The sequence below is a fragment of the Pan paniscus genome, chromosome 14 (assembly GCF_029289425.2).
Source record: "Pan paniscus chromosome 14, NHGRI_mPanPan1-v2.0_pri, whole genome shotgun sequence".
Classification (NCBI taxonomy): Eukaryota; Metazoa; Chordata; class Mammalia; order Primates; family Hominidae; genus Pan; species Pan paniscus.
The window spans coordinates 49,582,360-49,610,229 of record NC_073263.2 but is presented as its reverse complement, the minus strand read 5'-3'; the positions used below and the strand labels follow the sequence as shown (position 1 = coordinate 49,610,229).

General features: G+C 42.1%; 1 protein-coding gene and 1 long non-coding RNA gene across 2 annotated transcripts in view; both read left to right on the top strand.

The window, feature by feature from the left end:
• LOC129393636 (uncharacterized) overlaps positions 1-27,870 on the top strand; it is an 85,708-nt gene that overhangs the window by 32,735 nt on the left and 25,103 nt on the right. The window lies entirely within an intron of this gene.
• LOC112436904 (DNA-directed RNA polymerases I, II, and III subunit RPABC4-like) lies at positions 25,577-25,753 on the top strand. Its single transcript, XM_034936718.1, has one exon. It carries the CDS (start codon positions 25,577-25,579, stop codon positions 25,751-25,753), a length of 177 nt encoding a protein of 58 aa, XP_034792609.1.

Here is a 27,870-nt window from a genome sequence, read left to right as displayed (position 1 = left end):
GGCAGGTCTCATAAATATTTGCATTTCAATACAGACCTCTTAAATGCCAAGTCTCCTGCAGTTCACAAAGGAATGAGTCACTAATGGTTAAACTTCAGGCGCCACTACAAGTAGAGATTTGTTTCTCGGGGTGAGGAGGAGGAAAACATTTTCTAGTTTTTTTCGAATAATTTTTTTTTCTTTTTTAAGTTTTAACTCTGCCATAAGCCAGAGATGCTCTCCCTTAAGAGATCCTTTCTGGAAATATTTATGTCAAAACACCTTCTCCCTATTTTTCACCTCCTTTCTGACCTTGTACATATGCTAAGTGCTGCTTATTCAGTACTTGCTGCTGGGAAAAGGGAGAGGTTGTAGGGGATGGGGCCTCCCTCTCTTCAGTTATTACCAGCTTCTCTGGCTCCCATTTCTGCAGGGTGACAGGGAGGGTCCCACCCACTGTGACTAATGCCCCTGGTGAAGCACTTAATTGCTGCCCCCTGAAGCATCTAGTGGCCCATGTGCTACACCCCCACTCTGAGGATGATCCATAAACTCCTGCTGCTGCAGGGGGTGTTTTGCTGCAGGGGGAGTTTTGGTTTTGGGGATGAAGGTGGAGAATGAGTCACTTTCCATTCATTTTCTAGAACCTTCTACAGCAGAGTGCCTTTAGAGAGTTGGGTAATGTAGCCTCTCCTAGTTAATAAAGCCAATGACAATTTCATGCCTAAGAACGTCATTGGTTTGAGGGCAATGATTTGCATTTAATGAAAACAGTAATTTTCCAGAGCCTCTGAAAAACACAATTTGGCTTCACTGTAGTAGAAAGTGCTTACTTTCTTTCACACCAGCCCAGTGAAGTTTTCAAAGTTCAGAAAACTTTCCTCACTAGCAGTGGATTAATAATTGCAGGTGGAAATGTCTTTGTCAGTGGGGTTGAGGTAACCAGCATGTAGAAGATTCTTGCCACCTAAAGCAAGAGGAACTGGTTTTCTGTGACCGGTTTTGTAACACCAGTGGGAAAGCTCCGCAGCTGGTTTGTTCTGGATTTTCATGCCTGCCTCCTTCTCAGTCCTCACCTTCTGTCAACCATCTCTCCCTTGGTTTCAATTCCAGAAATGCAATCTTCCTGACATGGCTCTTCTCTGACAACCTGGGTACCCCGCTGCCTCTGGCCGCACCTTGCTTCTAAGACAAATAAGGAACTTTAATTTGGGCTCCCGAGTGGAAATAACAGATAGTTATCAAGAACAGAGGGCTCAGGCTGGGTGTGGTGGCTCATGCCTGTAATCCCACTTTGGGAGGCCATGGCGGGTGGATCACCTGAGATCAGGAGTTGGAGACAAGCCTGACTAACATGGTGAAACCCCGTCTCTACTAAAAATACAAAATTAGCCGGGCATGGTGGCACATGCCTGTAATCCCAGCTACTTGGGAGGCTGAGGCCGGAGAAGTGAGCCAAGATCATGCCATTGCACTCCAGCCTGGGCAACAAGAACGAAACTCTGTCTCAAAAAAAAAAAAAAAAAAAAAAAAAAAAAAGTTGAAGAACAGAGGGCTCTTGCCTGGGCTTGCTCAGAAAATCCCCACTTCAGAGGAGGGTGCAGCTGTCACTCCAGCTTCCTGGTTATGCATCCCTTGTCAAATTAACAGGAAGTTTAATTCTATTAAATATTAATCCTTGTCCTGAAGGCCTTGGTTGCTTTAGTAGAGAGAATTGAGGGTAGAAGGTGAAAGAAAAGAGAAAGGGAAAGAGCATGTAGAAGGCAAACAGAGGAAGAGAGATGAAGTCAGGGAGGATCAGAAGGTAGAGGGAAGAGAATATGAGGGAGAGGATGGCAGTTCAGCAGGTTAGTGGGGGAGTTTCTGATCTCACCACCTGCTCTTTGCCGATCAGCTCTCTTGCCACTGTTCCTGGCTCTGTCAGAGCTTTCATTCTTATTTTCTCGGAAACAAATACATAATTACACAGTGAAAAAAGTCAGGTTAAAAATGGCATGTACAGTATGATTCCCTTTTATATTTATTTATTTATATATATTTTTTGAGATGGAGTTTCACTCTTGTCTCCCAGGCTGGAGTGCAATGGCACGATCTCGGCTCACTGTAACCTCCTCCTCCTGGGTTCAAGCAATTCTCCTGCCTCAGCCTCCAGAGTACCTGGGATTACCGGCATCTGCCACCATGCCCTGCTAATTTTTGTATTTTTAGTAGAGACGGGGTTTCACCATGTCGGCCAGGCTGGTCTCAAACTGCTGATCTCAGGTGATCTGCCCACCTCGGCCTCCCAAAGTGCTGGTATTACACACGTGAGTCACTGCCCCCGGCCGATTCCCTTTTAAATACATGTTTGCATAAATATATTGAAAGCTATGAGTAAACATTTTCATTATTTTGGAATGGTAGAATTATGAATTCATTTTTATTTTCTTCTTTTTTGCTTATCTATATTTTCTATAATGAATATCTATGCATATAATAGTAAAGTTCAAGTTATATTAAAAGTGAGGGGAGGCCAGGCATGTTGGCTTATACTTGTGATCCCAGCACCTTGGGAGGCTGAGGCAGGAGGATCATTTGAGAGCAGCCTGCGCAACTTAGAGAGCTCTCCATCTCAAAAAATAATAATAATACTAATAAATTAATAAAATAGAAAGGAAAGGACAGAGTCAGAGGATGAAAAATATGGAGTTGGGAGGAGAGCACAATGTTTTTTGAGGCACATGATGATCCAGATAATCTGTTGAACTATACATTTCCCAGAGTTAATTGACTGATCTTTGCATTCAGTAGCCATTTGACTACTATGTTCAGTGTTTTAGGGATTCTAATTTTTTTTTTTTTTTTTGAGATGGAGTCTGGCTCTGTCGCCCAGGCTGAAGTACAGTGGCGCGATCTTGGCTCACTGCAACCTCCGCCTCCCGGGTTCAAGCAATTCCCCTGCCTCAGCCTCCCGAGTAGCTGGGATTACAGGCACCCGCCACCACACCAGGCTAATTTTTGTATTTTAGTAAAGACGGAGTTTCACCATGTTGGTCAGGATGGTCTCGAACTCCTGACCTCATGATCCGCCCGCCTCAGCTTCCCAAAGTGCTGGGATTACAGGCGTGAACCACTGCACCTGGCCTTTAGGGGTTCTAATTCTTGTATCTTTAGAATTGTATTTTTAAACCAAAGGTGCACATGGGAATCAGCAGGGAAACTTTTTCAAAATGTCCTTGCTAGTGTTTTAGAATTTTGCTCCTGGTTTAGCTAAAACCAGGTTCTTGTCACATGACCAAGAAAATTAGGCACGTGGACACATTGAAGGGTGAATAGAGCAGGATTTTATTGGGTGAAAAGGGAAAAATGAAAAAAAACCTCAGCAAAGCGAAAACAGGCTCCCCACTTCACAGATTGAATCCCAGGGCTCCTCCCCCTGCCTGTGACTCCACCCTGCTCCCCCAGGGCTCATGTGGGCATGCTCAGACAAGGCCCTGGGCAAGTTCCTTCGTCTGCACAAAAACATCTGATGTAAACACCTGTGGGGAGGGTTAGAGATTCTCCGGGGACCCCTTTTTATCTGCCTTGGCGTTTGGCTGTCTCATTAGGGCCTTACCCTCAGAAGTTCTGATTCAGAATGCCTCGGTAGGGTCTGAGTAGGAGTCTTTCAAAAACCTTGTCTAAGTGTTTGGATATTCATCATGGTGGAAAATTTCATGGTGTTTAAGATGATCCACTGAGGTACTCAAGGAAAATATTAGAACTTCTAATTTTATTTTCTATTGCATCCTCTAAAAAATCTCTACTTATTTGGATGTTAGTATTGTACTGATATTGATATGACATGTATAACCTGCAAATAAATACATTTACATATTTGAGGGTATGCTGAAATGTTTTTCTTATAAGGATGTACAATCAAAAAATTAGGAAACAACTAATGGCTTCAGAAGATTCATTATAAGTGGGATAACTCGTGTGCAACTGAATTGAAAACTCTTCTCTGGGCTGAGGTAACAATAACCTAAGAAATTTCACACAACGGATGATGACTCATTGTGACCTACTTCATTTCCTGCTTATAGCTGTATTATTTTTTATTGGTCTTGTGTCACCATTTGTGGGTACATTACCTTCTCCATGTCAGCCACAGCTGTCTCCTTTGTAAATATACATGCACATACATGCAGATACATGCAGATATGACAGAGCTCAGCACTTGGGAACCACTCAAAGCCTTAAAGGCTGATCATTATTTTGCAGTTTTTACATGCTATACTCTCATAGCTGCTTTGAAAAAAATGAACTAGATTATCTTAAAAAGCAAAACAATTCTTGCCAGGCACTGTGGCTCACGCCTGTAATCCCAGCACCTTGGGAGGCTGAGGTGGGCGGATCACAAGGTCAAGAGTTTGAGACCAGCCTGACCAACATAATGAAACCCCGTCTCTACTAAAAATACAAAAATTAGCTGGGTGTGGTGGCACACACCTGTAATCCCAGCTACTCAGGAGGCTGAAGCAGCAGAATCGAAGCAGGAGAATCGCTTGAACCCGGCAGGGGGAAGTTGCAGTGAGCTGAGATTGCGCCATTGCACTCCAGCCTGGGTAACAGAGAGAGACTCCATCTCAAAAAAAAAAAAAAAAAAAGTAAAACAATTTGCGATAATTAATAGTTTGTAACTAAAACATTGATTAAACAATAAAACAACAGAAAAAATTAAAGAGTGATAAGTAAATCTCCCAACTTCCAGGTGCAGATGGAGAATAAAACACACACACACAGACACACACATCTGGCCTTCAGGGTTGCTATTGAGAAGTCTGATGCCATTCTGATTTGTCATCCTTTAGGTAGGACTTGTTTGCTCCTCCTCTTTGGAAGCCTGTAGCATCTGTTCTTTGTCCTCACTGTTTTGAGCTATCACACTGGTGTGCCTTAGTGTGGGTCTATTCTCTTTGTGCTGGCATTTGGCATTTTTTATCTTTCTGATAAAAAGGGAAGAAATGATAGCAACAACATTTTTTTTCAACTCCCCATAGCAACAATATTTTGAAAGCTAGAAAGTGAGAAGTGTGGCCAACAATACAACAGACCTAGGAAAACTGAATCCTAAGTCAGCAGTGAGGAAATTTGAGAAACCAACCAGAATCCCACAAAGGCTCAGGAATTGGCAGCGCCAGGTTCCTGGAAGTGATGTGGGGCCTCCTAAAACTAGGAGTGGTTCAAAGTCTGTTTAGGAAGCAGTTTGACTCTCAGGTCCCTCCCCTCTCTGCACAACCAGGCCGGCAGCCTGTCCGCACCACAGAGTCTATAACAGAAGGTCCACAGATAGGAGGACACTGGGCAGAGATGAGGGCTGGGCGCTGTGCTGGAAACCGAGAAATTAAGTGGACAGACGCTGAGACCCACTGCTCTTTCCCCAGTGAGCTCCCATGATGCTGGTGGCCAGAATTATATCCTTTGAGCATGAGCCCGGAAGAGTCTTCTAAGGGGAATTTGATCTCCCCAAGAGTGAAAATTTAAAGGCAGTGCTGTGTGGGTCCTTTAGCCAGATAACCCAGCCAGAACGTGTTGTGGAGCCTCCGGCCAACAAGGCCCTATTGGTTCAAAATATCTACTCAGCTTTTTAGCTCCGTTCTTAAATATTAACAGATAATCAAGGTTTAACAGGCACTGAGGAAAACCTCTCACATGAAAAACAGAGACCAAGATGAATAGGAAAAAGCAACTTCAAGGAAAGAGAGACTGTACAGGTTGAAGAAAATGTCAAATATCCTCTGATTAATATCCTCAGAGATAAGATATATAACCATCAAAAAGGAATATAACATTAGTAAAAGGAGCATTCAGGGAACACATAAGACCTCTTGGAAATTAGAAATATGATAACAAAATTAAAAATTCAATAAGAGTTAGAAAATAAAGAAAAGCAAATCTCTCTGAAATTAGAGCAAAAGAGAAAACAAAAGGACAAACGAAAGGAAATACGAGAAAATCAGGAAAATATAGCTGGGCTTGGTGGCAGGCACCTGTAATCCCAGCTACTTGGGAGGCTGAGGCATGAGAGTTGCTTGAACCTGGGAGGCAGACGTTGCAGTGAGCCGAGATTGCACCACTGCACTCCAGCCTGCGTGACAGAGCGAGACTCTGTCTCAAAAAAAAAAAAAAAAAAAGAAAGGAAAATCAGGAAAACAGAACAGAAGGTTTAATATTGCAAATAGGATTTCCAAAAAGAGTGAACAGAGAAGCCAGAGGAGTGAAAGTCATTAAAGAAATAATTTCCCACAACTAACAAGCATGCATTTTTGGAATGAAAGGGCCACCAAATGCCAGCACAAAGAGAATAGACTGACACTAAGGCACACCAGTGTGATAGCTCAAAACAGTGAGGACAAAGAACAGGTGCTACAGGCTTCCAAAGAGGAGGAGCAAACAAGTCCTACCTAAAGGATGACAAATCAGAATGGCATCAGACTTCTCAATAGCAACCCTGAAGGCCAGATTGGAATGGCTTTCAAAATTCTCAAGAAAAATTGTTTCCACTCTAGAATTCTATACTTGGCCCAAAGAATCCATCAAGTGTCAGAGTAGAGTAAAAATAAACATTTTCTGACATCCAACTTCTCGAGAATTTATATTCCATGTCCCTGCCTTAGGATGTCCCCAAACATATGTCAAAATAATAAACTAAGAAAGAGGACTCCGAAGTTTAAACAGGAACGAGGCAAGAGAATCTCTGGGATGCTGGTGAAGGGAGATTCCAAGATGAGAGCTATGTCTCAGGTGCGGGTTAGAGCATATTCTATAAGGCTATGGGAGAGTTTTTTTTTTAGGAGACTGGTGAAATTATTAGACTATCTGAAAATTCTGAATGCCTTAACAGCAGACATAGACCAATAGCAAATATAAATACTGTACACAGAAAATGAAGCGAACAAAAACCAAAACAGTTATTAGCTCCAGGAGCAACCCTGTCTCAAAGAAAAAAAAAGGTGTTCAGAAAAGAGAAAGTGGTCATAGTTTACTATATGGCTTAGCTGTGACTATTGCTCTAACATACACATTGAACATTCACGTTACCAGCATTACAACATAATTCCGTTGGAAGGATGGGAGATGGGGAAGGATAAGTGCATCCCACTGGGACAGCAGGAGGAAAGACACCAAATCCTAATCTTCTACCCATTATCGATAGATAATGGCTATAGTTGAAAAATCAAGGAACAGTATTTCAAGCATGTTAATGTAGACACCTGACAGTAAATACCAAAAGAATTATCTAAAAGGTTAAAGTGTAGAAAATGGGGAGGAGAGATTAAAGGACTGCTATTTTTTTTAATAACAAGATTTGTTTGACATTTTGGATTAAGGGCATGTATAACTCTGGGAGGAAAAGAGGAAAACAAAAATAGGATCTATTAAAATTGTATTTAGGAAAAAAAACAAGTAAATCTCTTTTCCTCTCTGGATTCCAACTCTCCTGGCCCAGATCACTAGAGACCCTCACTCTTCTTGGTGTGTCCTTCCAAAAATATCCTATGGGGGTCCACTTAGGATTGCTTCATAAACTGCAGGGCTGAATGGATCTTGTGAGCCACCATGGACTTTTGAAGTTGAGACATCTGGGCCGCTAGCCTCATGTTTTCAGGCTCCCCATACATTAACAAAGGAAACGATGCAAAAATGAAATTATTAAACTGGCATGCTTTGCATGTTTTTACATTAACAAATACCTTATCAGATATTGAGAGATGTCAGGAGTCTAAATTTCAGGACATATGTGAATGGAGGCCCAGGCCAAGTGGCCCTCCTGCATCCCCTCACACCCCCTACTCTGCAGCACTGACCTTGTCTCTGGACACTTTTCTAATTTTGCAAGGTCTTCCCCAGCCCTGCCAGTTATTGTGCTGTGTCCCTCCCTGTCACAGATGGTGTATTATCCTGCATTTGCCTTCTCTGAACTGCATTCAACTCCCAGCAACTCATCTGGCACCTCCTCAGCCTGCTGTCACCTGCCCTGAGAATCAATAAACCGTCCGTCCTAACAACCCTCATTAGTGAATTAAAATGCCCTCCTCCTCCTGTTTTCCATTTGGTGCCACATTCACATTGAATTCACATGCTGGCCATTCCATGCTGCAGGTCACAGAATGAGAATCTTCATCACCTGTGTTCTGTCCTCCCAGATTAATGATAACCCACCGGTACTCATTCTCTAGGAATGCAGCCACGTCGTAATTATGTTGGTTAGAATTTAAATTGTAGACCAGTGGTTTGCAAACCTGGCTGCATATTAGAGATGCCTAGGGAGATTTTTAAAATATGGATCCTGGATCTTATCACAATCCTATCATACTGTGCTAAAAACTTGGCCTGATAAATGAGCCCAGTCACCTTAGATACACAATTTTCTTTGTCTATTAAAGAGAAGAAAAGTAAAATATTGGGGTGACTTGCAGGGCCTTGCAACAGAAAGGAGAATCTGTCAGACTTTTAAGTTCTACTTTCCTTTCCTTGCATTCTAACAAAAAACAAAATTTGAGAACTTGGTCATGGGTTTCAGTTTCCTGTTTCTGCTGTAAAAAAACAAATTACTAGAAATTTAGTGGTTTAAAGCAATGCAAATTTATTATCTTGCAGTTCTGGAGGTCAGAAACCTGATGTGGGTCTCACTAGGCTAAATCAAGGTGTCAGCAGCAATGTGTGTCTCTTTGATAGCTTTAGAGTACAGCAATCTGTCTCTTGCCTTTTTCGACTTTTTTTTTTTTTTTTTCTTTGAGACAGAGTCTTGCTCTGTCGCCCAGGCTGGAGTACAGTGGCACGATCTCGGCTCACTGCAACCTCTGCCTCCCAGGTTCAAGCAATTCTTCCTGACTCAGCTTCCTGAGTACCTGGGATTACAGGTGCCCACTACCATGCCTGGCTAATTTTTTATATATTTTTTAGTAGAGACGGGGGTTTCACCATGTTGGCCAGGGTGGTCTTGAACTCCTGACCTCAGGTGATTCACCTGCCTTGGCCTCCCAAAGTGCTGGGATTACAGACATGAACCACTGGGCCAGGCCACCTTTCCCAACTTTTTTTTTTATTTTTGAGATGGAGTCTTGCTCTGTTGCCCAGGCTGGAGTGCAGTGGCACGGTCTCGGCTCACTGCAACCTCCACCTCCCAGGTTCAAGAGATTCTCCTGCCTCAGCCTCCCGAGTAGCTGGGATTACAGGCGCCTGCCACCACACCTGGCTAATATTTTATATTTTTAATAGAGACGGGGTTACAACATAACTCTGTTGGAAGGCTGGTCTCGAACTCCTGACCTCGTGATCCACCCGCCTCGGCCTCCCAAAGCACTGGGATTACAGGCATGAGCCACCATGCCCAGCCAACCTTTTCCAACTTCTAAAGGCTGTCCACATCCCTTGGCTTGTGGCCCCATTTCCTGGCAATGTGGAGCTGAGTCCTTCTCATGCTGTTATCTCTCTTGATCTCTCTGTTGCCTCCCTGTTCAGCTTCTAAGGACCCTTGTGATTACTTCGGGCCCCCTCAGAGAAACCAGGATAATCTTCCCATCCGTCAGTCAGTTAAAACAGTAGATTAGCAACCATCTGTTTTTACTGTTGACCTAACATATTCACAGTGTCAAGGAGTAGGACGTGGACGTCACTGGTGGGGGGAGGGGATGGGTATTATTCTGTTTATCACAAGACCATATTCAGTTTTCTTCTAATAATTTTTAGGTATGATGCAAATGGATATAAAATCATGTTGCTAGAATTCTCCGTGAAGGTCACAGGCCCCTGGGGAGAATGACACACCCTGCCTTGTACCTGAAGGCCTGGTTCTGAAGCCAAGGGAGCTGCTGTAACCAGGGTCTGGTCTCACGTCGGTCTGGAGAGTGGCTGCCACTTCTTGCCTTTAAAGAACCCCCACCTTACGTGGCCAGTGGCCCCCATCATCGTGGGATCATTGTGCTGAGTGTAAGCTGGAACTGTTTTTCCATAGGTGCTGGGGAAGGGAGGTCCTGGGATGGTGGCAGTGAGATCATCTCTGGGTTAACCTCATTTTGCTGTCAATGTCTATGGCTGCACAAAGGCTTCTAAGCCATAGGCTCCTGTTGGGGAGCCCCTGGTACCTTCCTGTGTTTCCCAGTGAATCAGAAGCTGAAGTGGTGGGCCCAGGAATCAGTATTTTATAAAACTCCCAGTTTAATTCTGTGTACAGTCAGATGTAAGAACCACTGGTTTAGACCATATTTTTAATTTTACTTTATCTATTTTTTTTTTATTTGAGACAGAGTCTTGCTCTGTCATCCAGGCTGGAGTGCAGTGGCACAATCTCGGCTCACGGCAACCTCCACCTCCTGGGTTCAAGCGATTCTCCTGCCTCAGCCTCTCGAGTAGCTGTGATTACAGGCACGCACCACCACGCCCGGCTAATTTTTTGTATTTTTAGTAGAGACGGGGTTTCACCATGCTGGCCAGGCTGGTCTTGAATTCCTGACCTTATGATCCACCCACCTCAGCCTCCCAAAGTGCTGGGATTACAGGCATGAGCCACCACACCCGGCCTAGACCACATTTTTTAATTTAATGAATATATTGTAAGGAATACAATTTAAACCTTGCTAAAATCAAGATGTACTAGTAGCATCTATTATTTTTAATTATTTTTTTTCAGAGACGGGATCTTGCTCTGACACCCAGACTGGAGTACAGTGCTGTGATCATAGCTCATTGCAGCCTCAAACTCCTGTGCTCAAGCAGTCTTCCCACCTCAGCTTCCTGAGTGGCTAGGACTACAGGCATGTACCACCATGCCCAGCTGTATTACTTTTTTTTTTTTTTTTTGACATATCAGAGATATATGTCTCAGTCTCTGATAGAAGAAAATCAGATTAAAAGAACGCTCCATTTAAGAAAATCCAATTGAGTTGAAACCAGATTTACAAAAATAATAATTTCCTTTAAGCAGCAAATTCCTCTGGGTCACTCAAAGTATCAATTTACAAAAATTTGATTTATATATTGCTTTTCAGGAACATTTCTATTGCATTATATACAGTGCACCTGAATCTTAAAGGGTTTGGAATTTCGGTTTGCAGAATTTTTCTGGTCCGCAGAGTCTGTTGACCAAGTCTTCTTCCCCTTAGAGTCCCAGCTGCCAGCCTGGCACAGGTGTGCTCTTCATTTACTACAGCCTTGTTTCTATCACTAGGCCCACCAGGCCCCACCTTTAAGCTAAAAACCCCAAGCTCACCTCTGGGATGGGTCTTAAAGTCAGGGGAGTTTCAGCATTTCCTAGCTCAGCACGGAGAACAGGCATCAGTTAGTGCTGAGCTTGGTGCTCACTTCTGATAATTGGGTTCTTCGCCTTTTTCCCCAAGTCCTGGCTTATGGCTTGAGCCTCTGCTTGCGGTCTCTGCTTTCCTTGAAGCTTTTGGACTGTTCCCTTCCATGGCAGGCTCTGAGGACGTTTAACAGGAAACCTTAACCATGTGCAGACCTTCAGCTTGTCCCTGACAAGACAGACTCAGACCCACCAATCAGCAGTGCAGGAGTGGGCCTTGCTGTCTGTAGCTGGGGATCCTGTGGTAGGCCCAGGCTCTCTCACCCCCTTAGGAGTAGGTTCTCTCAGCATCCCACCACGTTGCTGGTGTGGCAGTGTGACCGAGCTTGCTTCATTTTTGCTCCATTTCCCTAGCTCTGTTGCAGGCTTGTGCTGGGCTTCAGCCTGCTTGTTTAAAGCCTTAATACCCTGCTTAATTTTTGCCTATTTCTTGTCCCTGAAAAATTAGACTCCATTCCCTATATCTCCACTGTTTATGGAGATCTTGTTTGAAACCAAAGAGACCTTCTAGATCCATCTTAATGGGAGCAGTTCTTCCACCCGCGAGCAGAGCCCCTGAGATCTCAACCCTGGCACAGAATGAGCCCCACTCCAGCACCCTCTACATGCGGTGGACTGCGCTTTTCTCCATCCCCTGTGGGACCTGCCTTGAGACAGGGTAGTCTTGTATCTGGCCCAGGGATGTTTGTTATGGAGTTGAATCCCAATTCTGCCACATCATAGATATGAGACCTTGGATAGTTTCACTTGTTTGATACTTAATAGCTTTGATGGGTTTCTTCCTATCTAAATGATACGATTTACTTCTTTTTTTTTGAGACAGAATCTTGCTCTGTCACCCAGGCTGGAGCGCAGTGGCTCGATCTCAGCTCACTGCAACCTCTGCCTCCCCGGTTCAAGCGATTCTCCTGCCTCAGCCTCCCGAGTAGCTGGGACTACAGGCGCACACCACCATGCCTGGCTAAGTTTTGTATTTTTAGTAGAGATGGGGTTTCACCATATTGGCCAAGCTGGTCTCTGACTCCTGACCTCGTGATCCGCCCGCCTCGGCCTCCCAAAGTGCTGGAATTACAGGTGTGAACCACTGCACCCGACACGATTTACTTAAGGTAGCTATGGAATAATGTATGTAAAATGCTTTGTGTTTGGCATATGGTAGGGTGATATGACTATTTCTCTTTTCTTCCTTGATCCCCAAGGACTGGTGGTCTGAGTGGATAGGAGCTGCTATGTCTCATGGCCAAACAGGTCCGGAAATTCTTATTTGCATTACCTATCTCGTCTGTACTTTCTCAGAGGTCAAGGGAAGCCTGAGACACTTGCAATTTTTTAGGCTCTTAGTATATTAAATAAACGTTAAGTGAATGAAAAGACAAGACATAGACCAAGAGAAAATATCTGCAAAATACATATCTGATAAAGGACTTGTGTCCAAAACATACAAAGAATTTTTAAAACTCAAAAATAGGAAAAGAGGCTGGGCGCAGTGGCTCACGCCTGTAATCTCAGCACTTTGGGAAGCCGAGGCGGGTGGATCACAAGGTCAGGAGTTTGAGACCAGCCTGGCCAACATGGTGAAACCTCATCTCTGCTAAAAATACAAAAATTAGCCAGGCGTGGTAGCAGCTGCCTGTAATCCCAGCTACTCGGGAAGCTGAGACAGGAGAATCGCTTGAACACCGGAGGCGGAGGTTGCAGTGAGCCAAGATCATGCCATGGTTGCAGTGAGCCGAGATTGCGCTGTTGCACTCCAGCCTGGGGGACAAGAACAAGACATCGTCTCAAAAAAAAAAAGGCCATTAAAAAGTGGACAAAGATCTGAACAGACATAACAGACATCTCCCGGAAGAAGATATAGATGACAAATATTCATATAAAAAGATGCTCCACATTATATAGCATTAGAAAATTGGAAATTAAAACAACAATGGGTTACCACTACATACCTATTAGAATGGCCAAAATCCAGAACACTGACAACACCAAGTGTTGGCAAGGATATAGAGCAACAGGAACTCCCATTCACTGCTGGTGGGAGTGCAAAATGGCACAGCCACTTTGGAAGACAGTTTGATGGTTTCTTACAAAGATAAACATAGTCTTACCATGTGATCTACCAGTCATGCTCCTTGGTATTTACCTAATTGAACGGAGAATTTATGGCCACACAAAAACCTGTGCACAGATGTTTATAGCAGCTTTATTCACAATTGCCAAAAATTAGAAGCAACCAGATGTCTTTCAATGGGTGAGTGGATAAAAAAACTGTGGTATATCCAGACAATGTTATAATAATCAGTGATAAAAAGAAATGAACTATCTAGTCACAAAAAGAAATTTAAATGAGCATTTCTAAATGAAAGAAGCCAATCTGAGATGACTGTATACTCTATGATTCCAACTGTATGATATACTGGAAAAGGCAAAACTATAGAGACAGTAAAAAGATCAGTGGTTGCCAAGGGGAGTGAAGAGGGGGAAAAGTGAACAGGTGATGCACAGGGGATTTTTAGAGCAGCAAAACTACTCTGTATGACACCATGATGGTGAATACATGACCTTATACTTCTGTCAAAACCTATAGAACTGTACAACACCAAGAGTGAACCCGAATGTAAACTATGGACTTTAGTTGGTAAAGTCCAATAACTGGTACCAATCATGTACCAATATTGGTTTTCATCAATTGTAACAATAAACCACACTAACACAAAATATGAATAATAGGGGAAACTGTGCTGGGAGCAGGGTGGAGGTGGAGGGAGAACATCGGAACTCTATGCTATCTGCTCAATTTTTCTTTTTTTTTCTTTTTTTCTTTTTTTTTGAGATGAAGTCTCGCACTGTTGCCCAGGCTGGTGCGATCTTGGCTCACTGCAACCATGGTGCAATCTCAGCTCACTGCAACCTCTGCCTCCTGGGTTCAAGCTATTCTCCTGCCTCAGCCTCCCTAGTAACTGGGATTACAGGCACACACAACCACACCCAGCTAATTTTTTGTATTTTTAGTAGAGACAGGGTTTCACCATGTTGGTCAGGCTGGTCTCAAATTCCTGACCTCAGGTGATCTATCCTCCTCGGCCTCCCAAAGTGCTGGTATTACAGGCATGAGCCACTGCACCTGGCCTCAATTTTTCTGTAAATATGAAACTATTCTAAAAAAATTAAGTCTATTAACTTCAGAAAATAAAGAAATACTATAACAGGGCTAGTTTTAAATGTGATACATTTTAAATGTCTCTAAAACCTTGGGGCTTTTAAATCAAAGAAAAATATGCAATGTAATTGTGCTGCTCATAAAATAATTGTGGGATTATAAATACCTTAATTTATAATGCAGGACAGATGAATGGTCTAGTAATGGGAAGCATGTTCAAAGCTGTATGGTAAGAGTCACCTTCTTTCAGTCCTTTTAGTGCATCACTGTAAAATGTGAGGCCTCACCTGGAAATAACCAGCTCAGAGGTCCTTTAGGAATGTGAGGCCTCTGTTAAATGGAGCACTATGGTGCGCCTGCTGGGGGCTTAATTTTGTTTTTGTTTTGTTTTGTTTTGTTTGTTTTGCTTTTTTGAGACCGAGTTTCACTCTTGTTGCCCAGGCTGGAGTGCAGTGGCGTGATCTCAGCTCACTGCAACTTCTGCCTCCCGGGTTCACGCAGTTCTCCAGCCTCAGCCTCCCAAGTAGCTGGGATAACAGGCACTCACCACCACACCCGGCTAATTTTTGTATTTTTAGTAGAGATTGGGTTTCCCATCTTTTAGTAGAGGTGGGAGTTCGAGATGGGTTCTTGAACTCCTGATCTCAGGTGATCCACCCACCTTGGCCTCCCAAAGTGCTGAGATTACAGGCGTGAGCCACTGTGCCTGGCCATGGGGCTTAGTTTTGTTCTTACAAGCCCACCCTTGACCCCACCAGTCCTGGTCTTGGACTCCAGTAGCGTGGCTGCCTGCATGTAGACATTTCTGTAGCGTGAAGTGTCCATCTGCCTAGACTTCCAAGCCTCACCTGAGGCAACCACAATACTGAACAACTGCAATGACTGCGGCCACCCTTTTTAGCTATTGTGTTTTGCCTGCTAGGCTGGACTTCCTCCTGTATCTGGAGTACATTGAATTAGTAGTACCCAGCAGATATGGGACTGGGGATTTGAAAAGGAGAAACAGTTTCATCATGAACAACACGGCCTTCCTGCCAGGGTCATTTCTGTGTCTAGATACTGTTGCTGTACTTCCTGTATTCTCAGGGGTGGGCCTACTTCCAAGACAGATGCAATTCAGTACACTTACTGACTTCACTTTTCTTAAACTTTTTGCATTTTTTTCCTAATTATAATAGTGGTAAGAATTCCTTCCAGAAAATTTGAAAGTCACAGAAATGTATAAAGAAGCAGAGAAAAAAAAATTATCCCAAATCCTGTATTACCCAGAGAGAACCACTAATGTCATTTTAGTTGTGTTATTTTTAGTTCCGTATTTCATTCCTTAAACTCACACAGTTTGGATTTTGCCTCCTCCGTTTTCCTAAAACTGCTCTCCCATAGGTTAAAAAATCTGTTGGCGAAAACTTCTCTGGAGTTCTCTGGATTCTATTTTGTCCTCCTTCTCAAGGACTTTATGCCTGCAATTATTCACCTTTTACTGCACTGTTAGTCTCTCTCTTTATGGAATGATTTCCCACAGTTTGCAAACATGCCTTAATATTGCTCATCCCTCTTGAAACTTCCTTAACCCCATATTTCCTCTGTGCTTTTCTTCATGGTAAAACATCTCAAAAGAGACATATGTATTTGTTCTCTCTACTTGCTCACCTCCAGTTCCCTTCAATGTACTCCAGTCGGGCTTGTCTTCATCGCTCTAATAAATGGCTCTTATTAAGGTGTCCTCCATTTTGCCAAATCTAATGGTCATTTCTCGGTCCTCATCTTACTTCACTTTGAGTAGCATTTGACATAGTTCACTCCACTCCCCTTCCAGAAATAATCTTGGCCTCTGTTGACACCATGCTCTCCTGGCTTCCCACCTATTTCATTCTTCCTTTGCAGTCTTCTTTGCTGGTCTTACTTTCTGTGTCTGACTTTTTTTTTTTTTTTTAGACAGGGTCTCGCTTTGTTGCCCAGGCCAGAGTGCAGTGGCACAATCTCGGCTCACTGCAACCTCTGCCTCCTGGGTTCAAGCGATTCTCCTGCCCCAGCCTCCTGAGTAGTTAGGATTACAGGCGCACACCACCATGCCTGGCTAATTTTTGTATTTTTAGTAGAGATGGGGTTTCGCCATGTTGGCCAGGCTGGTCTTGAACGCCTGACTTCAGGTGATCTGCCCACCTCGGCCTCCCAAAGTGCTGGGATTACAGGTGAAAGCCACCATACCCAGCCTCTATGTCTGACTTTTAAATGTTGGTTGATTCCAGGTCTTCTCATTTCTACAATCTCTACTTGGTAATCTCATCAATCCCATTATTTAAACATCATCTACATGATTTTTTTTTTTTTTTTTAGAGACAAGATCTTGCTCTGTTGCTCAGGCTGGAGTGCAGTGGTACAATCATGGCTCACTGCAGGCTTGAATTTCTGGGCTCAAGCAATCCTCCCACCTCAGCCTCCCAAGTAGCTAGGACTACAGATGTGCACCACCATAGCTGCTAACTTTTTAACCTCTACCTGCAGGGTTCACGCAATTCTCCTGCCTTAGCCTCCTGAGTAGCTGGGATTATAGGCACCCACCACCACACCTGACTACTTTTTTTGTGTTTTTAGTAGAGATGGAGTTTCACCGTGTTGACCAGGCTGGTCTCAAACTCCTGACCTCAGGTTATCCACCCACCTCGGCCTCCCAAAGTGCTGGGATTACAGGTGTGAGCCACCACGCCCAGTCTAAAAAATGTTTAAGAATTCTGATCAAATGTTCTCTCTCATAGGTGATCACTAACCAAATAAATTAGAGAATTTCTTTTGAGGAATATGGATAGAGATTGAGATTGAGGGAGAAAGAGAAATACCCTATCAAGAGCAATAGAAGCAGAGACAGAGTGGCTCTGTGACTAGAAGGACTCCTGTGATGGGCACGTGAACACGTAGGCTGGTCCCAATAACTGCACCTCAATGACCTTTCAGGCTCCATGAGTCCTGATTGCTATGTGACAATGTATTCTAGCTTCCTGTGCAGCTTTACAATAACCTCAGTATCTGAGGTCACTTATCTCTGTTCCTCTTCTGGCAAAAGAACCTAATAAAATACATTCCTGTGCAGTTTCACAAGGTTGATTCAACAACTGTTTATCAGCATGTCCTACTGTCATTTACTCATTCACTTTCATAATTTGAGCACTCTGCTGTTAATTCATCAACTGCATCTCTATCCCGACCAGTTTCCTGAGGTACCAGTTCTAACTTCTGGGCCCCACTGGCCCTCCAAAAAAAAAACCAAAACACCGAAAAAACTTCCCAAACAAATTTATGATTTCTTCCTTTCTTTTCTTCCCATGCCCTCCCTGGCACAAATCTGACCTTCCTCTTTGTTTGCTGTCTCAGCAAATGACATGACCTACTCCTAGTGACCTGGGCTAGGGGCCTTGGACTGATCTTTGCCACATGCATCTTTATCAGTCATCATCTGTGGGTGCATTGGTCTCCTTCTTTCTCCTTACAATGGCCTTCAAGGCTATATATGACCTGACCCTCCTCCACTCCTTCTCTTCCCACCACTCCCCACCCCCACATTGCTCACTCTGCTCCCAGCCACACTGACCTCCTTGCATTCCTTGAACAGGCCAGATACAATCCTGCCCCAGGATCTTTGTATTTGCTACTCCCTTTGTCTTTTTTTTTTTTTTTTTTTTTTAGAGATGGAGTTTCGCTCTTGTTGCCCAGGCTGCCGTGCAATGGCGTGATCTCAGCTCACTGCAACCTCTGCCTCCCAGGTTCAAGTGATTCTCCTGCCTCAGCCTTCTGAGTAGCTGGGATTACAGGCCCCTGCTAATTTTGTATTTTTAGTAGAGACGGGGTTTCTCCATGTTAGTCAGGCTGGTCTCGAACTCCTGACCTTGGGTGATCCTCCCATCTCGGCCTCCCAAAGTACTGGGATTACAGGTGTGAGCCACTGCGCCCAGACTGCTCCCTTTGTCTAGAATGTTTTTCTTGAACTCAATTTGTCACCTTCTTCACATCTTCACTCAAATATCCTCGCACCACTTTACCTCATCACCTCTTTAAACTCTAAGAACCGGACAACAGACTCTCCCAAACTCCTTCCACTGTTTTATTTTTCTCCATATGTGTCTAACATTGCTGTATTTGCTGCTACTTTTTATGTATTGTTTCCCCCTCTCCTTATCTTGCAATCCCACACTGTAGCATGTGTGCACCATGAGGGCAGGAATTTTTATCCCTATGGCTCACAATAGTGCCCAAACATAGTAAACATTCAATAAATAAGTGTTTAATTAATTAACTGCTCTACCTCCTTCCTGCTACCATTCTTGGAGTTTCACTGCAATGCTGTATGGTGGGTATATGTTTCTGATCCACATGGAAAAATTACAAGTCTGTCCATTTGGAACTGTCATCTGGAATGGCATGAGCTTTTCCTAATAAGCTCTGTGTCTGGGTGGCCACTGTGGACTTAGATTTGGCATAGTGTTCCCAGCTACAGCAAACCCTTCTTTGACCTTCCCTCAAAAGGCAGTATCCTGTGCCTTCTGGAAAACAGGAATACCATCTGGCTCCTTCAGGAATTCGGTGGAGGTTGAATTCTCCATGTCTCTGTGATCTTTTTCTTTTAGTTTTCTACTAGTACTGAAGCTTTTGTCCCTCCCTCTTTTCTAAGAAGTAAATATCAGCTTAGGATGATTTGTTTCTGCCTAAAAGCCATACTATACCCTGCTTTTTAAAAAAGCTTGTGTGTGTGTGTGTGTGTGTGTGTGTGTGTGTGCGTGTGTGTGTGTGTGTGACAGAGTTTCACTCTTGTCTCCCAGGCTAGAGTGCAATGGTGTGATCTCGGCTCACTGCAACCTCCGCCTCCTGGGTTGAAGCAATTCTCCTGCCTCAGCCTCCCGAGTAACTGGCATTACAGGCATGTGCCACCTTGCCCAGCTAATTTTGTATTTTCAGTAGAGACATGGTTTCTCCACGTTGCTCAGGCTGGTCTCAAACTCCTGATCTCCCATGATCCACCTGCCTCAGCCTCCCAAAGTGCTAGGATTACAGGCTTGAGCCACCACCCCCATCCTAAAAAAGTATTTTCTTATTATAAAAACAACACATGCATGTTTCATAAAAATATTTTAAATAACAGGGCAAAAAAATCACCCAAAGATAATCATTATTCATCTTTTGTTATGTGTCTTTCTGTTAATATTTTCCATATAAATATATATTTCCTGCCTTTTTAAAATAAAAGCATTATAGAACAATATTTCAGTATGAATATAAAACTATTCATACACATAATTCTTAATAAATAAGTTTTTAATCTAATTTAGGCAATTTATTTTTTTCCTTTTTTTAATCATTTGCCAACATTTGGACACGTTTCCAATTTCTTGCACTAAACTAAAATTGAGATTAACTTCCTTGTGTATGTGGTTTTTCTGACTCTGGGATCATGGTCTTAGACTGGAGCTCCAGAGAGGAATTATTGGATCAAAGACTGAATGATTATAAAGCTCTTGATATCTATAACCTAACTTCTTTTCAGAGGTGTTTTCCTTAAGCTCCTTTGGATGCAAAGAATCACTCAGATTACCTCAGTCATTGGGAGGTTTGTAGGAATGACAATTGTAGAAATATTTAGGGCAGGAATCTAAGCCATGAAACCAGGCCTCATAGTAACTGCAAAGAACAAATAAGAACTCACTGAGCCACACAGGGTGCAACTGCAGGTCGTTCAGGATGCAGGGGAGCTCTGGGGACCAGCTACCTTGTCCCCCATCAGCAGTCACAGCTCAAGAAGCTCTGCTCCAGAAATCAGCCATTCACAGCTGGCCTTTTTCATCTTCTGCTCCCATTACCAACTCTTCAATTCCCATCCATATTTTTAGTTCATTTTCCCCACATAAGAAATCGGACTGGCTTAGCTAACAGTCATCATGCCTATTAGGCTGAATTTTCTCTCTAGCTACCTCATTGGTCACTCGCACACATTATATTTGGCTGTCCTTGGTAAAGTACCTACCTCTGTCTTAGTCCTTTGTGGGGTTAAGGGGAGCAGAACATGTCCCCCACTTTGTTGAATTTATGGTAATCTGTTCATAATTATTCAAAAGATTTAACCACTGATGGCACAGGCACTGGAGGATCAGTCCCAACCAATGTGCCATTATGGAGCAACCCTGCCAGATGCCTGGATGAGAGCCTAGCAAGCATGGTAATCAGTTTGCCCAATACCAGTTTACACGCCCATCAGAAAGGTAAGAGATCATAGCAGCACTGTTCACAATAGCCAAAAGGCAGAACAACCCAAATGTTCATCAACAGATTAATGGATATAAAAATTGTGGTATATACATACAGTAGAATATTATTCCCTTATAATAAGGAATGAAGTTCTGATCCATGCTGCAATTTAGATGAACCCCCTTGAACACATTATGCTAAGTGAAAGAAGCCAGACGCAAAAGACTGCATATTGTATGATTCCACTTATATAAAAGGCTAAGAATAGGTAAATCCAGAGACAGATAGCAGATTGGTGGTTGCCAGAGGCTGGGGATAGGGGAGGTTGGGGAGTGTGTTAATTCATTCTCACATTGCTACGAAGAAATTCCTAGGCCAGGCTTGGTGGCTCAAGCCTGTAATCCCAGCACTTTGGGAGGCTGAGGCAGGCAGATCGCTTGAGTATGGGAGTTTGAGACCAGCGTGGGCAACATGGCAAAACCCCATCTCTACAAAAAAACCTACAAAAATTAGCTGGGCATGGTGATGTGCACCTGTAGTCCCAGCTACTCTGGAGACTGAGGTGGGAGAATCGCCTGAGCCCAGTGGCAGAGGTTGCTGTGAGCCATGATTGCACCGCTGCACTCTAGCCTGGGCGACAGGGCAAGACATTGTTTCAATAAATAAATAAATAAAAGAAATTCCTGAGACAAGGTAATTTATAAAGAAAAGAGTTTAATTGGCTCAGGGTTCTGTAAGCTGTACAGGAAGCATGGCAGCATCTGTTTCTGGGGAGGCCTCAGGGAGCTGTTATTCATGGTGGAAGGCAAAGGGGGAGCAGGCGTCTTACATGGCAGGAGTAAGAGCAAGAGAGAGTGTGGGGAGGTGCTACACACTTTTAACAACCAGAGCCTGCAAGAACTCACTCACTATGATGAGAACAGCACCAAGTGGATGGTGTTAAACCATTCCTGAGAAACAACCACCATGATTCAATCACCTCCCACCAGGCCCCACTTTCAGCACTGGAGATTATGATTGAATATGAGATTTGGGCGGGGACATAGATCCAAACCATATCAGAGAGCAACAGCTTAATGAGTACTAGGTTTCCTTTCGGGGTGATGGAAATATTTGGAACTAGATAGAGCTGGTGGGTGATGGTTGCTCATCATTGTGAATGTACTAAATGTCACTTAATTGTCTGCTTTCCAATGGTTAATTTTATATTATGCAAAATTCACCTCAATTAAAAGATATGAAAATGTAGAAGGGTGCTTTACACCTGCTCGTGACAAATGAGCAGTGGCCTTCTTTTTAATTTTTTTTTTTTTTTTTTGCCTGTTTTACAGGCCAAATTAGTGTCTGTTTGTTCTAAGGTCCATTTATTTTATTATCAGTAATGTTTATTCACTTGCCCAACAAATGTTTTAATAAGGGTCTTCCAGGTATCACATGCAGTGCTAGGTGCAGTGAACAGCAGCCACTGCCCTGGTAGAGTGTAGGAGGCCATCCCTCCCCACTTCTCCCGCAGTGAATTGGAATGATCCCTGTGCAAAGCGCCATGAAGGAGCTGTACGGGTGCTTCACTAATGTGCAACGGGGGTTCTGGACTGCTTTGGAAAGCCTCCCTGACAAAGTGGGCTTTTAGGTGAGATCTGAGGTGTGAGGAGGAGTTGGTTAGGTCACAGGAGGTGGAGTGATGAGTGAAGACAAAGGATAGGGCAGTCGGGGAGGGTACATCAGTGTTTAAAAGCCCTGAAAGGAGAAGAAGCCGTAAAGAAGTTTAATCTTTGCCTTATAAGCACTGGGAGGTCAGTGAAGGGTCTTAAAGATGTGTGCATTTGAGATATAATTAGATTCGTCTTTTAAAATGATCCCACTGTGTAGAGAATGCAATGAGGGAGATGTAGAGGGAGTCCAGGAAGGCCATTTAAAGGGTGTTGTGCTAGTCTTTTTTTTTTTTTTTTTTTGAGTTGGAGTCTCACTCTATTACCCAGGCTGGAGTGCAATGGCACCATCTTGGCTCACTGCAACCTCCGCCTCTCAGGTTCAAGTGATTCTCCTGCCTCAGCCTCCTGAGTAGCTGGGATTACAGGCATGCACCACCACGCCCGGCTAATTTTTGTATTTTTAGTAGAGACGGGGTTTCACCATGTTGGCCAGGCTGATCTTGAACCCCTGACCTTGCGATCTGCCTGCCTCGGCCTCCCAAAGTGCTGGGATTACAGGTGTGAGCCACCATGCCTGGCCTGTCTTTTTTTTTTAATTGACACAAATTTTTTAATTGACACAAATTTAATTCACATAAATATATATATTTATGTCACAATAGTATATATTTATGGTGTGAAACATGTTTTGAAATATGTATACATTGCGAAATGGCTAAATCAAGCTAAATGGCATTGTGCATTGCCTCGCTTATCAGTTTTTTTTGTGGCAAGAACATTGAAAATCCATTCCCTTAGCAATTTTTCAAGAATACAATATTGTTTTTAACTATATTCACCATGTTGAACAATAAATCACTTGAACTTACTCCTCCTGTGTAACTGAAATTCTGTATAGTTTGGCTGATAACTCCTCAATTCCTCCCTCTCTCTCAGCCCCTGGTAACCACCATTCTACTCTCTGCTGCTATGAGTTTGACTTTTTTAGATTCCACATATAAATGAGATCATGTGGTATTTGTTTTCTGTGCCTGGCTTATTTCACTTAATATGATGTCTTCCAGGTTTATGTATGTTGTCACAAATGGCAGGATTTCATTCTTTTTATGGCTGAATGGTATCCATTGTGTGTGTGTGTGTGTGTGTGTGTGTGTGTGCATTTTTTTTTCTTGATCCATTCATCTGTTGATGGACACTTGTATTGTTTCCATATCTTTGCTACTGTGAATAGTGCTGCAATAAACAAGGAAATGCAGATATCTCTTCCACATACTGATTTCATTTCCCTTGGATATATACCCCAGAAGTAGGATTGAGGATCACATGCTACTTTTATTTTTTAATTTCTTGAAAAACCTCCATACAATTTTCCATAATGTCTATATTAATTTACATTTCCACCATCAGTTCATAAGGATTCACTTTTCTCCACACCCTTGTCAATGCTTGTTGTAGCTTTGTCTTTTTGGTAATCGCCATCCTAATGGGTGTGAGATGATATCTCGTTGTTTCAATTTGCATTTCCCTGATGATCAGTCACATTGGGCATTTTTTCATATACTTGTTGGCTATTTATATGTCTTCTCTCTTTCTTTCTTTTTGAAACAGAGTCTTGCTCTGTTGCCCAGGCTGGAGTGCAGTGGCAATCCTACTTCACTGCAGCCTCGAACTCCTGCACTTAAGCTATATTCCTGCCTCAGCCTCCCAAAGTGTTGGGATTACAGGCATGAGAGTCTGTGTGTCTTCTTTCAAAAATGTTTATTCACGTTCTTTGCCCATTTTGTGCTAGTCTTAAAGAGAGAAAATGGTGGCTTAGACTAGGGTGAGAACAATGGAAAGATATTTAGAAGGCAAAATTGACAACACTTTGCAGTATGTTGAATTTGTATGGAGCAGATGATGGAAGCTAATGATGACGTCTAAGCTTAATAATTTTATGTTTTTAGAATTTCTTATTCATGTCTGTAGCTCATTATCAATTAGACAGTTTTAATGTTTTCCTTTTATTTTCTGTAAATGGGGGTATTCAAGATAATAAATCCCAGTGTTTGTTTGCCTTTATTTGTTTTGAAGTGGGGATGTTTTAAATTTCTCACATAATTAAATATTTTCATTGGTATTATCCAGTTTTTCTTAAACTCTTACATTAAATTCACTCAGATAATTTTCACAGTTTTTTTGATAGAGAGCTGATTATATGAATACTGCAGAAATGAATAGGTATGAATTTTAATTTGATGGCTAATGAGCAACTGAACAGTATTTCAAAAAGATGCCAAAAAGGTGTCTGGAAATACCCCCCTCCATGAGTGTGGCCAAAGTGAAGAACAATATATTAAAATTTAGCCAGGCACGATGGCTGACGCCTGTAATTCCAGCACTTTGGGAGGCCAAGGCAGGAGGATCACCTAAAGTCAGGAGTTTGAGACCAGCCTGGCCAACATGGTGGAACCCCATCTCTACCAAAAAATACAAAAATTAGCCTCAGCCTCGGGAGGCTGAGGCAGGAGAATCGCTTGAACCTGGGAGGCAGAGGTTGCAGTGAGCCGAGATCTTGCCATTGGACTCCAGCCTGGGTGACAGAACAAGACTCTGTTTCAAAAGGGGGAAAAAAATATGTATATACATACATTTTTTTTTTCATTTAACTTCTGAATAGTGAATATACATCTCTTGTATGGGGCTATAGAGTGAACAATCTCATTCCCACCTCAGTGCATTCCACTCAATGTCCCCTCCCTACAATCACTTGTATTCATTTCCAGAACTTATTTATGTAAAAATAAACAAAAGTTAATGTTTCTATTCTTCCTTCTTTAGTTTTAAAATGAAAGGTAGCATACTGTACACATTGTTCTAAGCTTTGTTTTTCTTCATTGGGCAATATATCTTGTAGCCCTTTCCATATCAGAATATAGACTGTGTCCTCATTTTTCAGAGCTGTACAGTATTCCATTATGCAGGATGTACCATGATCTGTTTAACCAGATCCCCACTGAGTTCAGCCTTTTTCTGTTACAGTTTTGCAGTGACTAACCTTGTACACATGCCATTTCGTAACTGTACAAGAACAACTCTAAGATAAATTCCCCCAGTTGAAATTTTTCTGAGGCATTTGGGTAATTACAAATACTGATCCAGGTTGTAGACCTGAACAATTATAATTTTGTGAGCCTTCATTAAGAAAAATAATACAAGAGTGAGAAATTTCATCATGCTGTGTAGGGACTAACAATGGACACCCGGAAGGACATTCAAACCCCAAAGCAGCAGCCAATGGCATATAACTGTAGAGAATGTCACACAGAAAATGACATGAAGTCCAGGGATCCAGTCAAATGTGGAGAATGTGGTTACAGAATAATATATAAGAAAAGGACTGAAAGATTGGTGGGTTTTGATGCCCAGTGAAACCTGGGAATTCAGAGAACATTTTCGTTTGTACTTGGATTTGCCATTAATGTTTCTCATTGTATAGCTTTCAATGTAACATTCTTATCTTTATGATTATAACAATATACACATGAATTCATTTTATTTTATTTTAAAAACCATATTATATTTAGGCCTCTATTAACACTTTGTATAAAAAATTTTTCTTCTATTACATGATTTACAACTTAATATTACTGTATATATAACCTGACACACAATGAGGGTTAAAATTACTTCCCAAAACATACTTTTAATTCACCTAGAATCCTCATTAAAATGAGGGGAAGTGGGGAAGGGCATCCAGCGGGGAGGTCCTCTTGAAAAATGCAGCTTTCTAGGGCCCTCTGAAGTTCTGATTAAGTAAGTTCCTTGGAAACAAACAAACAAAAAGAATACAAATTATCAAATCTAAAGTAGGTACAAAACCAAATAACTAATGTAAACAATAAAATGAAATCACAATAAATTACTAATTTTAAAAAGCTAACAAATACCATAACTATCACAGAACCTTGAAAAATAACATAATATTTTTACTAATTAACTCTGACACACATTTATAAAGCTTTTTTCTCTATCTTTTTTTGCGGTGCAGACTTGGATTACGTCCTTTTGTGACCACAGTTTTGTAACATCATTTTAAAGACAGAAAGCAGAAAGCGAATTCAGTCTTCTCTTTAGCATGGTTGATTGAAATTCTTTTTTTTTATTATTGACAGCTGTGATGCATTAAGCATTCAGTTTCACACAGACATGCTTGCTATGTCTAGTGCTGCTATAGGTTTGTACCCTACAACCCGGAAATTCTAAGAAATTCTATTTCATGTGATTCCCATTTTTAAAAAAAGACTATGAATATATGGTGCGTTTTTTAATTGCTGCATCATCAGGTACATTCCTGATAGATTAAAACACCCATTTTGACCAGGCATCTGTAATAATGAAACATTCTGCTCGTTATTTTACATGGCTAGTATTAAAATAATTTTCCACAGACTGGCTTCTGGCTCCATGTATTTCAAGCCTTGTTTCTTTTCTACTACCTACATAATTCTGGTATCAAGCGTTATAAGACATGTTTATGTTGCAATACGACCTCTGGTTCTGCATCTTCTAGTTAGAGTGGCAGGTGGTTAGCACAGTGGGTGGTAGAAGTATTTCTGGAAACCATTCCTACACCAGGACACCTAGCAATAACCTGGCTATACATGTGGAGATTGCACAAGACATAAATTCATCCTAATAAACCCAAACCTTAATGAATCTCCAAGTCAATTTCCCTTTAGCTAGATCCCAAAAGTTCCTGGTGCCACTCCATTGCCACACTTCACAAAGGAAAGTATGATGGAGGAGATGTCCAAGTAGAAAGAGAGCAGTGGTCTTAACCAATTGTAACTAAAATCCCTCAATTGGCAAAGATTCCAAAAACATATAATATATTGAAAAATCATTAGGGCTCCTCCCAGAGCCTCGAAAAGGGGTTGTGCAAGTGAGGGTCCCTGAAGCTTATGCTTTGTTAGTTTCAGGATAAATCATCCTTTAGCTGCATGGATTTGTGATTTTGATAGATATTGCTGAATTGTCCTCCACAGAGGTTGTACCAATTTACCCTCCCACTCATAATGCAGTCTTCCCTTCCCGAGGTCTTGACTACAGAGTATGTACGAAATTCGTAGATTTTTGGCAATCTGATGCATGGGGCACAACAACTTAGTACAATTATATCCTGTGTTTCTCTAATTATGACTTTAGTTGAGCATCTGCTTTTAGGTTTAAGAGCCTTACATGCTTCCTTTTCTGTGAACTCTCAATTCATTTTCTCGGCCCTTTTTCTATTGTTTATCAGTCCTTTCCTTATTGATTGCTAGGAACTCTTCATATATTGGTAGATTGCTATTTTATCTTGATATGGGTGGCAAACCTTTTTTGTTTGTTGTTAATCTTTTAATTGTTCTTATTATGTGCATATGTTTTGTTTTTCTTTGCTTTTACTAAAGATTTTAATTATTCTATTAACTTTACTAACTTTATCATTTTAATTTGTAAGCTCTTGATTTTTAGAAATAGTAGAAAGCCCTTCCCCACTTTAAGAT

What these genes read in the sequence shown, in the direction of transcription:
- LOC112436904 (XM_034936718.1), top strand. Translation starts at nt 25,577, where the DNA reads ATGGACACCCGGAAGGACATTCAAACCCCAAAGCAGCAGCCAATGGCA.